The 16,166-nt window shown below is 42.9% G+C and overlaps 2 protein-coding genes across 2 annotated transcripts in view; both read left to right on the forward strand.

Moving 5' to 3' along the window:
- Positions 1-2,188: 2,188 nt before the first annotated feature.
- On the forward strand, positions 2,189-12,174 carry LOC139028588 (uncharacterized). Its single transcript, XM_070446407.1, has 6 exons — positions 2,189-2,767; positions 3,001-3,131; positions 3,344-3,514; positions 6,043-6,207; positions 6,535-6,646; positions 10,675-12,174. The coding sequence occupies exons 1-6, from the start codon at positions 2,485-2,487 to the stop codon at positions 11,553-11,555; spliced, it is 1,743 nt and encodes a 580-aa protein (XP_070302508.1). The 5' UTR covers positions 2,189-2,484; the 3' UTR covers positions 11,556-12,174.
- LOC111971309 (uncharacterized) overlaps positions 11,597-16,166 on the forward strand; it is a 34,794-nt gene continuing 30,224 nt past the window's right edge. The window contains exons 1-3 of the mRNA XM_070446022.1: positions 11,597-11,626; positions 12,443-12,808; positions 14,710-14,809. Of these exons, the coding sequence (XP_070302123.1) occupies positions 11,597-11,626; positions 12,443-12,808; positions 14,710-14,809 (496 nt within the window). The remainder of the gene's footprint in view (positions 11,627-12,442; positions 12,809-14,709; positions 14,810-16,166) is intronic.

Here is a 16,166-nt window from a genome sequence, read left to right on the forward strand (position 1 = left end):
AATAAAAGACCAGGCCCCTTCTGGATCCGCCCCTTCTCTCACAAACACCGCTCTAGCTCAGCCCTTGTTAATCACACAGACAAATGGTTGGTACCAYCAGATGCAAAATAGATATAATCCAATTGTAAAACCCAGAAGAATGTAGCTCAAACACAGTGGYCGTGTCCGAATACCCATACTTGCGTCCTAAATAGTAGACTGTTTGAATATGTGATAAAATAAAAAATTGTAATGTGACATTTCGAAAATTTACTGTACTTTTAATGTCATACTCATTTTGGCTTTGACAACAGCTAAAATCAGATATGGGGATGTGCTACCGAAGTTAACCAATAACGCGAAACAGCACAATCGCACATGACGCATTCTCAATATGCGAAAATAGGACGTTTTTATAGTATGTGAATTTWAAAAAATCGAGTATGGTTTAAATGTCAGGATGTTATAATTTCAGCTCTTCATCTATACGTAACAAAAATATAAATGCAACATGCAACAATTTGAGACTTTGCTGAGTTCAAATCAAATTGTATTTATCACATGCGCCGAATACAACAAGTGTAGACCTTATAGTGAAATGCTTACTTACAAGCCCTTAACCAACAATGCAGTTTTAGTTCATATAGTTACAGTTCATATAAGGAAATCAGTTAATTGAAATACCTGAATTAGTCCCTAATCTATGGATTTCACATGACTGGGCAGGGGCGCAGCCATGGGAATGAGTTTTCCCCCAACTAAAGGGCTTTATTACAGACAGAAATACCCCCTCCCTCCCCCCGACGATCCCGTAGGTGAAGAAGCTGGATGTGGAGGTCCTGGGCGTGTGTGGTTACACGTGGTCTGCAGTTGTGAGGCCAGTTGGATGTCCTGCCAAATTCTCTAAAACGATGGAGGTGGCTTATGGTAGAGAAATAAACATTGACTTCTCTGGCAACAGCTCTGGTGGACATTACTGCAGTCAGCATYKCAATTGCACGCTCCCTCAACTTGAGACATCTGTAGCATTGTGCAAACTGCACATTTTAGTGTGGCTTTTTATTCTACCCAGCACAAGGTGCACCTGTATAATGATCATCCTGTTAAATCAGATTCTTGAAATGCCATACTAGCCGGTGGATGGATTATCATGACAAATGATAAAATACTCACTAACAGGGATGTAAACAAATTTGTGCACAAAATGAGAGAAATAATTTTTATGCGTATGTAACATTTCTGGGATCTTTTATTTCAGTTCATGAAACATGGGATCAGCACTTTATGTGTTGCGTTTTATATTTTTGTTCGGRGTAGTTGAGTTTGATGCACACTTTTCCACAATGCATTGGAAATTCTGCCTTCTCCCTACAGTTTTCAGCGATTAACTTTGCCCACGACTGGCTCATYGGACTCTGTGTTTGAATGTAAATAATCATTGCTTGCGATACGGCTGTGGAAACAATTGTCCCTTATCTTTATTCAAAACATACGGGCCTTCTTTCATCACCGTGAAAGAATCCTTCAAATAAAAAATATACGCTTAATGTAATTAGCAGTTTTGCACAGATCCATACAACTGTGACTTTATGACCAACATTATCCTATTTATACTTTAGTAAATTTCAACACCAYAATTAATGTTTCTGACTCATATCGATGCCACATAGAACCAAATTATCTGGTTTTAAACAGCCTAAGGGACAGTTGACATTTATTTTAACCATATACTCTTTAAGCTATGAGGCCAACCAATAAGATCCTTTCTCTTCAGTAATGGAGAGGCCAAGGGCTTAATAAGAAGTGATTTTTATTTATTTTTAAATGGTAGGAGTTGTGGAACAGGGAGGGAAAGGGAAGACACCTGTATAAGATCCAGGAAAATGTGGGGGAGGTCCTCAGGTCAAGAGAAGGAAGGAAAGTCTAATCACAAGGCTGAGACTCATAAGGCTCAACAGCACTTTGAAATCAGTAGGGAAACATCCAACTGGAAAGTGTAATCACTGCCAGGAGATGGAGACAGTGGAACACATTCCATTTCAGTGGCAGCGATATAGGAGGCAAAGATACAATTTGCTATAAGGATTAAGGAATAATGGTATTGAGGAGTAATATTGAATTTAAAAAAACCTTACGCTGATATTGTATTTATTTATGTATTCCGTTTCCTTGGGGAGAAGGCGGGGTTTGATGGGTAGAGTTCAACTTTTTACACGTTCCCTGTCGCTGGTTCACACTCCAGTCCAGTTGGTGGTGGTAATGCATCACTAAAGTTGATTGCCAACCGCCATTTAAAAACCACAGAAGTGTAAACGAAAGTGAAGTGACCAAGAACAACTTCAACGTTAGCGGTTTTATTAGTTATATATTAATTAACACACGACCTCAAAACATGACTTAACTACACAGCATTACATACTTATCCCAGGTAGTCTTTAATTCCTGTCGGAGACAGGACTTGGGTGATACATCTGTTATCTAGGTAACGCTGACTAGCTGCTAACAATGGCTAACTGTATGGTTTTTCATACTCAAATAGCCTCCATTATGGAGGTGCTAGCGAATGCAGCCGTGTCAGAGGTCTGTAAACTCATAGATGACGATTACGCAGTGTTTCGTTTGGAAATAACTCAAAGCCAGAAAGAAAACAGGGCATTGCAGAGGAAACTACAGCAACTCGAATTGAAGATGGCGCGGGAGCGCGCAGAGAGGYCAATACGAGAGCGCGTCCTCGCCAGTCGACCCAGTAGTGTCAAGATCCTCGACCGATATAGAGGAATGGCAAGAGGTACATTTTGCAGAGGTTGAGGGGCCTTTCGCCCCGTTCACATATGCAGATTTTTTACTTTAGATGTCTTAATCACATGTAGTATGCTATAGTTCTCCTGATTACTTGGCAAACTTACTGAAAGACACTCACATTCTAACCAGATAATAGATTTCCTATTATTTACTCTTTGAAAACATGAGCATTGACAGCAGAGTACCTAACCACCTATTTTCCCCCATTCACTCTCTCAGGTGAAGGGAGTCTCACAGGAGGCCACAGAAGCTTTGTGAAGCCAGTGGGACACAATACATGGAGAGATGATRAACCAATCACTGTTGATGGGGGGAGTGGAACCTCAACCCAGCACGTTATTGWGYTAGAGGTTAGTGTAATATTATTACATCAAAATTACAGTACATCAAATGTGTCCAGTTTAATTSAGAAAGGCTACCCTCAGCTTTTCACCTGCTTATATGTAACATCCTCATTTATCTGCCATAGGGGAGCTTGTGAGACGTCCCTACGACATAGTTTTCCAAATCTATTCCAAATCTATTCATGTACCGGTAATAACCTTCTCTCTTCTGGTGTCAGTCTGCAGAGGCTGCAGGTCCTGGGGTGACGCAGGAGAGGTCTGAAAGAGAGGAGGACCTACGGCACAGCAGAGACATCCAGACTGGAGAAGTGCCTGGAGTGGTGCCCTCTGTAGCCACTGGGGACCTCGCCAACGTGCCCCAGGCCAGGTCCCGGTGCAGCATCACGGAGGTCAGTTTTACGCCGAACGTGGCCCTCAAGTCAGAGACAGACACCGAGACTTTAACTGTAAAACACAGGCTCTTACACACAGGATCTGTCCACAGATCAGACCCAGAGAGACTGGGACTMGGGCCACTGGGATGTCCTGCTGCTCCCAGCTCAGAGTATTTACCGGTATTTCACCAGAGCCAGYGGACTGTTAAATCCTTGGAGATGGTGATACGTTAAACACTGGTGGTGATGATCTGTCTTGCTCTTACASTACAGAGATGGACCCTGGCAACATATCWTTGGGTTTAGAGGRACAGGTTAATCTGTCTAGAMGGGACTGGAACCACTACAGTGGTAGTGTATACTCTGAAGGGTGCCTAGATAAGAAAGGTGAGGTTATAGTCGTAGATAGCGACTGTGAAATTTGAAGGTGATTCTTCTCTGACATGGAATCAGACAAGACTCACTTAGGGGAAGGACARTAACAAGGCAGAGATTTCTTAGACTACAGGGAAAGCTTAGAAACAAATCCAAATGTTGCATCCCACTCCCTTTTACACACGCTTAGGGGTCGCGACCCAGTTTCCACGTCAATAGGTCCTTCCGATTCACATGACTGCGATCAGTTATTGAACTCAAAGGGCCAAGGCTCGMGGAGGGGGAGCAACATCAGGCAGTAGTAAAGAGAAACGGTTCCTCTGCATGTTCTGTAGCAAAGGKTTCTGCTGACCCCAGAAGGTGAAGATCCATCAGAGGGTCCACACAGGGGAGAYATCCTACAGCTGCCCGTAGTGTGAGAAGAGGTTCTCCTACCAGAACCAGTTGAAGATGCACCTGAAGGTCCACATTGGAGGAAGGCTGTTTGCCTGTATCCGAGAGGAGCTATCTCAGGATACACCAGAAGAAAAAACATTCCWCTKTATAACATAGAAAGTAACCATTCCACTCGATCGCTTCTGACGACAAAGATTACTTTTCATTGTTGTCAGCATAAAAMATCCACAGATGCATTTGGAATAACGAGAGTAACAGATTTCAGTGTTGAATATTCCTGYGTAGAAAATTGCATCCAGACATTGTAGGCTACGTGATGTTTACAAATGCCTATTTCATTACTTCCATTCAACTACTTAATTTTTTSCCCCAAGACACTTTTAATGAGAAATTATGCAGTTTATCAAGTTAATGCAGATTTTTAGTTGAGAKATTACATTTRTATATTTACATTTGAGTCATTTTGCATTCCCTTTTATCCAGAGCGACTTACAATTAGTCTTACAAAAGCTGGGTGAGACAACCACACAACATATTTGTAGCACGTTGGGGGGATGGATTCATTTAAGATACTCTTTGAAGAGGTAGGGCCTCAAATGTCTTCGGAAGATGGGCAGAGACTTTGCTGTCCTAGCTTCAGCGTTAAGCTGGTTCCACCATTGGGGTACCTTGACAGAGAAGAGCTTTGACTTGGTTGAGCAGATGTGGCCAAGAAGCCAGAGGTGGCAGAACGGAGTGCTCGGGTTGGGGTGTGTAGGGTTTGAGCATAGGCTGAGGTAGGGAGMGGCAGTTCCCTTTGCTGCTCCATAGGCAACCAATATGGTCTTGTAGTGGATGCGAGCTTCGACTGGAAGCCAGTGGAGTGTGTCGAGGAACGGGGTGACATGGAAGAACTTGGGAAGGTTGGGTACCAGACGGGCTGCGGCATTCTGGATAAGTTGCAGGGGTTTGATGGCACAAGCAGGGAGCCCAGCCAACAGAGTTGCAGTAGTCTAGACTGGAGATGACAAGAGCCTGGATTAGGACTTGTGCCGCTTTCTGTCCCAGGAAAGGTCGTACTCTATGGATGTTGTGGACTATGAACCTGCAGGAGAGTCAATGCTTTGATGTTTGCAGAGAATGACAAGGTGTTGTCAAGGGTCACACCAAGGTTCTTTTCACTCTGGGAGAGGGACACCATGGAGTTGTCAACCATGATGAAGAGGTCTTGGAGCGGGCAGGCCTTCCCCGGGAAGATAAGCAGCTCCGTCTTGTCGAGATTGAGCTCGAGGTGGTGGGCTGACATCCAAGCTGAGAMGTCTGCCAGGCATGCCGAGATGCATATCTGTGTGTGGTTTTCATATGGTGTATTTAAGTTGTTTATGTTTAATWAACACACAATGGGACTTTTCATTCTAAGACTTTCATTGAGACTCTCTTTAGTATACATCACATCTGATCTCATCTTATTCTGCATAAACATGACAGCGCATTATAACCAGTATATACCTACACATACCCACACACTAACAAACACCTGCTGTACACGTCAAAATAGTTTKGTCAGGTTTGCCTGATGATTCATTTTGACTTATCATAGCTGACTCCTATTTACCCACAACATCATATTTATGTCCACCATGATGGATTTAACAACAATGAAGTCATTCTGTAACTACATTATAGGACTCAAACGTAGTGYGGATGGGTKAACACTCCATGTTGAAAGTGGGTTTATTATCTCTGTGTATGTACCTGAGGGTGTATATATCTGTATCACCTGTCTCTTACAGGAGGAGGGTGGTCTAGAGGTGCTGCTGATGAAAGAGGAGGGGTGTGAGGAGGGTCTGGGGAACCCTGAGGGGACCATGGTCATGGAGGACAACCAGACTACACCWCCTCCTGAAACCACAGAGGAACCAGCTGAGCAGCACAGGACCACACACAGTCTCACTGAGGTGAGCCAACTGTAAACTACTGTCTGTATGGTATTAGGTCAGGGCCTGTATCCACAGAGTGGGAGTGCTGATCTGGATRAGTTTTGTCTTTTAGATCATAATGAATGACTATATAGGCAGATGGGGACCTGATCCTAGATCAGCACTCTTACTCTGACACTTTGTGAATACGGGCCCAGGTCTTGACCATGCCTTTGAAATATAAAACTATTAGTGTCAAGTGATCAAATTAACTAACATGTTTGCATAGCAGTCCCTCATTGCCCAATCAGAAGATGCTCATATCAGATTTCTTGATCCAACATCCTCTCACTCTGTATCTCTTAGTCAGTAGACATGGAGGATGGAAAGCCTGATCTGCTGCTGGTCAAAGAGGAGACAATAGAAGATGGACCAGAGAGCATTGATCTGCTGAGTGGTCTGAAGATGGGAGAGCAAGGTGAGGGAGAAATGCGTTCTGTGCCTAAAGAAAGTATTCATACCCCTTGACTTATTCCACATTTGTTGTGTTACAGCCTGAATTCAATTTGTATTAAATAAATAACAAATTCTCACCCATTTACACACAATACCTCATAATGACAAAGTGAAAACATGTTTTAGACATTTTTTAAAATGAAATTCAGAAATATCTAAGTCGCATAAGTATTCACACTCCTGTGTCAATACATCCTAGAATCACCTTTGGCAGAAATTACAGCCGTGAGTCTGTCTGGGTAAGTCCTGCTGAAAAGTGAATTTGTCTCCCAATGTCGGTTGGAAAGCAGACTGAACCAGGTTTTCCTCTAGGATTTTGACTATAGATCTATTCTCTAGGATCTATTCTGTTTATTTTCATTACCAAAAAAACTCCCTAGTCCTTGCGGATGACAAGCATACCAATAACATGATGCAGCCTCCACCATGCTTGAAAATATGAGGAGTGGTACTGGATCTGCCACAAACATAACACTTTGTATTCAGGACATAGTTAATTTCTTTGCCATATTTTTTGCAGTTTTAATTTTGTGCCTTGTTGCAAACAGGATGCATGTTTTTCTTATGTTTTATTTTTTTTTGGGGGGGGGGGTACTTTTTTATATACATTTTTCATGATGTCCAAGTCGCCCATCGCTGCAACTCCTGTTACGGACTCGGGAGAGGCGAAGGTCGAGAGCCGTGTCTCCTCCGAAACACGACCCCGCCAAGCCGCACTGCTTCTTGACACTCACTTAACCCGGAAGCCAGCCGCACCAATGTGTCGGAGGAAACGCCGTACAGCTGGCGACCGACAGTCAGAGTGCATGTTTACATAGAAAAACACACATTATAATGTATGAACTAAAAAACAATGACTTATCAATGACCCAAGTCCAGCTCAGATTATCCCTACCATTGTGTCACTGAGTTGTCGGAGTGCTGCTGCAAAAGTACATTGTCAGTCATAATGTATGTCCCTCTAACTACCCTGAATGCCTCTGTTGATCCTACAGCTATTGTTTGCAGTAATCGTGTGCCTATGAACGAGAGTTCTACTCTTAGCACTGAGGCGGTGTGCCCTAGTAGGAGGTACACTGTGTGCAGCTCACCCTGCACTATCAACTCAAACATAAATAACATTGTCATGTCTACTTCTGATCAGCTTCCCATTAAAGCAATAAAAACTATTAAGCATCCCAGAAAAGTGCTGAAAATAGCCCACATTAAGAAAACAGGTTCATGAAATCAATAATTTGAGGCGCAGCGTAGCCTAGTGGTTAGAGCGTTGACTAGTAACCGAAAGGTTGCAAGATCGAATCCCCGAGGTTGACAAGGTACAAAATCTGTCGTTCTGCCCCTGAACAAGGAAGTTTAACCCACTGTTCCTAGGCCGTCATTGAAAATAAGAATTTGTTCTTAACTGACTTGCCTAGTTAAATAAAGGTAAATAAAAATAACTTGCTAGTAACAGATGACATTCATATTCTGAAATCACTTAGATAAAACCTTTGATAATACAGTGGCAGCAATACATGGTTATAACATCTACAGAAAAACAGAAATGCCAATGGAGGCGGTGTTGCGGTCTATATTCAGAACCACATTCCTGTAGAGCTTAGAGAGGATCTCATGATGAATACTGTTGATGTAATATGGCTACAGGTTCATCTGCCTCACCTAAAGCCCATTCTTGTGAGAAGCTAACAGTCAATATCTGGATATGTGCTGTGAAATGCTTTATAATGTATGTGATATCAACGGGGGGGTATATTTTCTGGTAATTTCTATATTGACTAGCTTTCATCAAGCTGCCCACTCAAGAAAAAGCTTCAAACTGTAACCAGTGCCTGCCATTAGTCAATCTACCAGGGTAGTTACAAACAGCACAGGAATGAAATCATCAGCATATATTGATCACATCTTTACTAATGCTGCCAAAATTWGCTTTAAAGCAGTATCCAAATCCATCGGATGTAGTGATCACAATATAGTAGCCATATCWAGGAAAACTAAAGTTCCAAAGGTTGGGCCTAATATAGTGTATAAGAGGTCATACTAATAAGCATGCATCCATTAAGAAAATGACTGTAAAAACTGTTGAATTCCGTTTGATTTATGAGGAATTAAAACATTTTATGGTTTTGAGGGATGAGGCGAAAGGAATGGCAAATAAGTTTGGCTGCACAACCGATTGGCAAATGTGACTAAACTGAATAAAAAGAAGAAACTATACTATGAAACAAAGATGAATGATAGTAAAAAGCTTTGGAGCACCACCTTAATTAAAATGTTGGGCAAAAAGGGTAACTCAGATCCATCATTCATTGAATCAGATGGCTCATTCATTACAAAACCCACTGATATTGCCAACTACTTGAATCATTTTTTTTTTAATTGGCAAGTTTAGCCAATTTAGGCATGACATGCCAGCAACAAACGCAGACACTACACATCCAAATATAACTGACCAAATTATGAAAGAAATGCATTGTAATTTTGAATTTCCTAAAGTGAGTGTGGAAGACGTGAAAAAAGTGTTGTTTATCAACAATGACGAGATACTGGGGTCTGACTACTTGGATGGAAAATTACTGAGGATAATAAWGGACGATATTGCCACTCCTATTTGCCATATCTTCAATCTAAGCCTACTAGAAAGTGTGTGCCCTCAGGCCTGGAGGGAAGCTAAAGTCCTTCCACTACCGAAGAATAATAAAGCCCCCTTTACTGGCTCAAATAGCCGACCAATCAGCCTGTTACCAACCCMTAGTAAACTTTTGGAGAAACATTTTGGGCCAGATACAATGCTATTTTACAGTAAACAAATTGACAACAGACTTTCAGCACACTTATAGGGAAGGACATTCAACAAGCACAGCATTTACACAAATTACTATTGATTGGCTGTGAGAAATTGATGATAAAAGAATGTGGGGGCTGTTTTTTTTAGACTTCAGTCAGGCTTTTGACATTATCAATCATAGTCTGCTGCTGGCAAAACGTATGTGTTATGGCTTTACACCCCCTGCTATATTGTGGATTAAGAGTTTAACAGAACACAGAGGGAGTTCTTTAATGGAAGCCTCCAACATAATCCAGGTAGAATCAGGAATTCCCCAGGGCAGCTGTCTAGGCCCRTTTTTTCTATATTTACTAATGACATGCCACATGTTGATACAACAGTAGCTAAGATGGGGAGAAGTCTGTCCATAATAAAGCGCTGCTCTGCCTTAGCACTATCAACAAGGCAGGTCCACCTGGACTACTGTTCAGTAGTGTGGTCAGGTGCCACAGAGGGACTTACAAATTACAATTGGCTCTGAACAGGGCAGCACGGTTGGCCCTTAAATGTACATGGAGAGCTAACATTAATAATATGCATGTCAATCACTCATGGCTCAAAGTGAAGGAGAGATTGACTTCATCGCTACTTGTTTTTGTAAGAAAAGTTGACACCCTGAAAGCACCGAGCTGTCTGTTTAAACTTCTAGCACACACCCATGCATACCCCACAAGACATGCCACCAGAGGTCTCTTCACAGTTCCAATGTCCAGAACAGACTAGGGGAGGTGCACAGTACAACATAGAGCCATGACTACATGGAACTCTATTCCACARCAGGTAACTGATGCAAGCAGTATAATCAGATTTAAGAAGAAAAAAAAAGATTAATACACCTTATGGAACAGTGGGGACAAGTGAAGAGACACAAACACACACACACACACACACACACACAGGTACAGGCACACGCTAGCACATGCACTCTACACACACATACATTGTAATATTGTTGTATGGTGGTATTATACATTTTGCATTGTAGATATGTAGTGGTGTAATAATGTTATATGATGTACTGTTTTAGCTTTTGTTTTATGTGTGATGTAAGTGCCTTAATGTGTTTGGACCCAGGAAGAGCAGCAGCTAATGGGGATCCCTAATAAATACATATGTAGAGTTCTCTACCATGTTTGTGAAGTCTAKTTTGTAACCTCTTCCTGCAGGTGGTTGGCTGGAGGCTAACAGAGGAGACTGGGCAGCCATCTTGAATTCCCAGACCCAGACGGGTGCAGCCAAGGGCCCAGGGGACAACATCACTGAGCAGGTCAGGAACAGAGGCGACATAGTGGAGGTCAGTGYATGGGACAGCATCAGCAACTCTGGGCTGGGGAACAACACTGTTAACTACAACCAGAAACAGACAGTGGAACACAAAACAACAACCAAACTTAGTCTCCATGACAACAGACTGGCTGAGACCAGGGCGGGGCTTAAATTTGGTCTGCGGGGACTGGGAGGTGTCCGTATGCAGCGAAAGAGAACAGACACAGACTCTGCTAGGGATGCTCCGTCCTGCTCCTATAGTTGTGATTCAGAGAGACTGATGGTGCCTCAGGTTAACCCCCTAACAATTGCTGCCTTCAGCCTGCCTTCTATAGGATCTATCAACTGGAARATGGACCCTGCGACAACACAGACACTCCCTGGCCTTCATCCTCCTCACACTCCCCTAATGTTAAACCAGACCTCAGACAATACCAGTGCCTCAACACTAAATGGCAACACAAGCCCATTGACAAATTATATTAGTAGTAACGCTATTAGTAAATCCGGTGGCAAAGAGAAGCGCTTCCCATGTTCGTTCTGTGGGGAAACTTTCAGTTTCCCCCAACAGTTGGAGATCCACCAGAGGATACACACGGGAGAGACATCGTTCAGCTGCCACCTGTGCCGGGCCTGTTTTTCACACTTGTCCAGCCTGAAGAGGCACCAGAGGGTTCACACAGGGGAGAAGCCATTTGGCTGCCACCTGTGCAAGGCCAGTTTTTCACACTCGTCCAACCTGAAGAGACACCAGAGAGTCCACACAAGGGAGAAATCCTAGAGCTGCCCCAGTGTGAGAAGAGGTTCTCGCACCAGCTGAAGATGCACCTGAAGATCCACACAAAAGAGCCTGTTCGCCTGTTGTACGCACTGCGGGAAGACGTTCTCAGAGGAGCTAACTCAGGATACACACGCAGAAAATGCACACGGCCCATGTGTTGTGACATGTAATGTAATACTAGTTAGTTTGATGTTAATTCTGTTTGTTTTGGATTTAGTGGGAAACTGGATGAGATGAACTGAGGAAAGAATGAGTATGATGAGGCAGAGTAGATGATATGGTGATGGTTGGTGTGATGGTGTCTGTGAAAATGCTTCACTGATGAAGTGACAACCTTGTCCAGTTGTTTGATGCTAGTCTTTTATATTGAGGAAATTAGTGCCTTAATTTGTTTACTTGACATGTAGTAGTGAAGCAGTGGAATGCAATGCTGAACCTTTTCCAAAGTATTCAAAAATCTATTTTGTCAAAGGTAGGGTACCAGATTTTAAGAAAAGGTTGTGTTACCATAGTGAGAAAAGTTATTCTACTTGTCACATGTTTTGTACAATTAAAGTTGTGTACTTCACTATGTGAGTGTATGACCATTTTGTTGAAATTAAATATAACATTGACTGTTCTGAATGACTTGGTTATTTTTGTATCATTGCAGGGACTGAGTTTTCCTTATCTCAGTGAAACCAAAACATTATACTTCATTTTTGAATCAACACATGTAATTTTTTAAATAATAAACTCCAATGGCTCCATGTTGTTAGGTACTTGAATCACAGTGTTAGAGATGGGCTTAACTGTGGTTAACATTTTATAATGTCATGTTTCTGTGTGTACAGCAAAGAGTTTCTTATATAAATCTTTATGCTTTTCTGTTCAATTTGTGTTTACAGTCTGCAGTCAATGAGGACCTGCTGATATCRGGTGTTACTGGCGGGAGAGACTGGACCTCTGAAGCGGCTGGTAACAAACTCTGGCCCCGGATCAGGACACTGGATCAGGAGCCGTCACTCTTTCTTTGCGAGTTGGAACCAGGACCCAAATGCGAAGGACAGAGACACCACCACCACACAGAACACAACCAGTGGACAGGTGGTCTGAACAACCTCAGTCCTGGTGGTCATCAGAGAGACAGAGGCTCCAATCAGGGATCCAGTCAGCAACCGAGGCCCTTCTCTTCACWGTCTCAGTGCAGGGATGTAGCAGTGCCTGGGGCTGATGGGGATAGACCCTCCTATTCCTATGATACAAACACCACAGTATCCATGATGAACAGAGCAGGTCACACTGGGCTTCAGCCTTCACAGTGGTGGGAGACCCGCCTAGTGGAAGTCTAACAGGAAGTCTTTCTCCTTCAAGATCTCCTCTAATGCCTGGTAACTGGGTTCATAGAAGGTCTAGGTCTAGCCTTCCTCATGGTTATCCCACCAATACAGACAGGGTCAGGATGGGCTTTCACCATGATAGGTACCTAGCCTATAACATTGCAGACAATCCCAGCAACACCCAAACAATGGCTAGAGGTCAAGGAGGGAGCTCAATGACTAAGGGAGCTCAAAGGGTGGTGGCTCCTGCTTCTACTTCCTCTGGTGTCATTGGGTCACAACYTGGGAGGCCGAGCATTAGGACGGACGCCGACAAGCCATACATCTGTCGCACGTGTGGGTAGCGGTTTGTTAGGGCAAACTATTTYAAGGAACACCAGACTGTTCACAACAAGGAGAGGCTCTTCAAYTGCAAATTGTTACAAGAGCTTCACCTTCCTGACTAACCTTATCAGACATAGGAGTGTCCACAACAGGGCAAAATAGGAGGAGTGTGGCTTGAGATGTGCGCAGGGCCTATCTGGGAACCATTCTGTAGGTGACATATTTAATCCAATAAAATCATTTTCTCAGTTTAATTTCTCCAGGTGTCCTTTTCAGGTTCTCTCTCATCCACTTTTTTATAGAAACATTTGATAAGTCCACCTGAGGTTTGGGAAAAATATTAGATATTTGATTTTGGGGTGTAGTTACCCTAAGTGTGCACCAGCAAGAGAGACTATCTTTTGGTTGTGATGTTTCTGTACCCTCATGTGATTGCAGAGTTTGCTAAACAAATGGCCACTGGATTGATGCAAATAATCAAGCCAGGTTGCTATAGGCTACATTTTAGTTAACATTTAAATTAGAAGGTTTTTGGGAAAGGCTTTCCATCTCTATTTGAAGGTTATCATTAGCATCATTGCTAACGGTTACACAAAGTGTATACCTAGGCACACACGGGCATTCCTGTTTTTCAGGAAGTTGCAGGAAAATACAAATCATTGATGAATTTTTTTCATGTTATGATTAATTTATGATATTTTTTAAATATAGGTGAATTACGTTTTAAAAGTCTGGAATCTGTGATTACGTCCGTTTTTAATAGGGCTCTACATATCATGTTTCGTGTCTTGGTCAGATACCCCTATTAACCATTTAACTTTTCATTTGAAACAGGCTTGTCTGAATACCTGTTTTTAGAGCCCGTAAACCTTGGCTAGAACAAGGACAGTTTAATTTTTACCTTACGGGATGGAATAAAGTAATTATATTATACTCTATTCTTGCTAACACACTGTTCTTCTAAATTAGTCTGAGCTTGGAAGATAGTGATATGAATAGGAGATTTATGTATAATGTAGTAAGCAGTACCGTAACTAACGAACAGCGCGCATCCCTATTCCTTTAACCCAGCATTTTAGCTATGACGCCAACCAATAGTGCCTTCTCTTTAGTGCGAAGTTACCTAACGTAACCAGGCTGAGTGAAAGAAGTGTAGTGACCAAGAACAAGTTCCACGTTAGCGTTTTTAGACGTTTATTGGCACCCTGGAACTCAAAATATGACACATGTAACCGCGCTGCACATACTTACCCCAGGTAGTCTTAATTCGCGTTGGAGACGGAACTTGGTTGATGATGTTATCTAGCTAGCTGCTAACGTTAGAAAAACACAATGGCTGACTGTATGATTTTTCACACTCAAATTGCCTCCATCATGGAGTGCTAGCGAATGCAGCCGTGGCAGAGATCTGTAAACTCGTAGACGACGACTATGCGTGTTTCGTTTGGAATAACTCAAAGCCAGAAAGAAAAAGGGATTGCGGAGGAAACTACAGCAATTGGAACTGAAAGGTTGCACGGGAGCGCGCAGAGAGGACAATTAGAGAGCGCGTCCTTGCCAGTCGTCCCAGCAGTGTCAAGATCCTCGACCGGTACAGAGGATTGGCAAGAGGTACATTTTGCATTAGGCTGAGGCTGCGGGGAGTGTCGCCCCCTTCCCCTCTGCGCTTGTGTTAAGATGTGTACCCAGAATTGGGTATTGGTCAGTTTTTGGATAGTATTGTAATGAAACAGACAGGGAGTGCAGCAAGAACCCTCYACCTTCAACCCCGTTGCCCCGCGGAAATCGATAGTGCTAAAWAAAACATGATCAAGTGAGGTTGTTGTGTGGCGGACACTGGTTTAAAAGAGCAGATATCTACTCTGCATSTGCTGTTTTAAACCAGGGTCTGCCACACAACTCCCTCACAGGACACCTTTCTAGGAGTATGCAGCATTGCTAGTTATTGTTTATGGCCCTCTCATGATAAATTACTTTTGTGGATTATGTAGATTACATTTCAGATTACTTTTAGTTACATTTAACTGGTTTTAATATAGACAGCGTGAATTGACTGTGAACTCTGCCATGATACACAGACACACGCACACCTTCAATCTCCAGGTTTCTCTCTGCCACCCCCACTGCTCTGTGTGGTTTAATCTGCCCTGTCATGGAATGTATCCGTGAAGGGCATGGGGCTTGATGCTGTGCATTGATGACATGACACCTGGGTCCTGCTGGTTATTATATGGGATGTCTTCCTRAATCTGAACTGYCAGTGTCTGCGGGGTTGGCAAGTGAGAGGGTGTGGTGTCATGTACAGTACCAGTCAAAAGTTTGGACACACCTWCTCATTCAAGGGTTTTTCTTAGTTTTTACTATTTTCTACATTGTATAATAATAGTGAAGACATCGAACTATGAAATAACACATATGGAATCATGTAGTAACAAAAAAAAAGTGTTAAAGTAGCCACCCTTTGCCTTTGACAGCTTTGCACACTCTTGGTATWCTCTCAACCAGCTTCACCTGGAATGCTTTTCCAAAAGTCTTGAAAGTGTTCCCATATATGCTGAGCACTTGTTGGCTGCTTTTCCTTCACTCTGCGGTCCAATTCATCCCAAACCATCTCAATTGGGTTGAGGTCAGGTGATTGGGGAGGCCAGGTCATCTGATGCAGCACTCATCACTATCCTTGGTCAAATAGCCCTTACACAGGCTGGAGGTGTGTTGGGTCATTGTCCTGGTGAAAGACCAATGATAGTCCCACAAAGCATAAACCAAATGGGATGGCATATCGCTGCAGAATGCTGTGATAGCCATACTGGTTAAGTGTGCCTTGAATTCTAAATAAATCACTGACAGTGTCACCAGCAAAGCACCATCACACCTCCTCCTCCATGCTTCACAGTGGGAACCACACATGCGGAGATAATCCGTTCACCTACTCTGCGTCTCACAAAGACACAGCATTTGGAACCAAAAA

This window comes from Salvelinus sp. IW2-2015, linkage group LG13 (assembly GCF_002910315.2).
Source record: "Salvelinus sp. IW2-2015 linkage group LG13, ASM291031v2, whole genome shotgun sequence".
In the NCBI taxonomy this organism is placed as follows: domain Eukaryota; kingdom Metazoa; phylum Chordata; class Actinopteri; order Salmoniformes; family Salmonidae; genus Salvelinus; species Salvelinus sp. IW2-2015.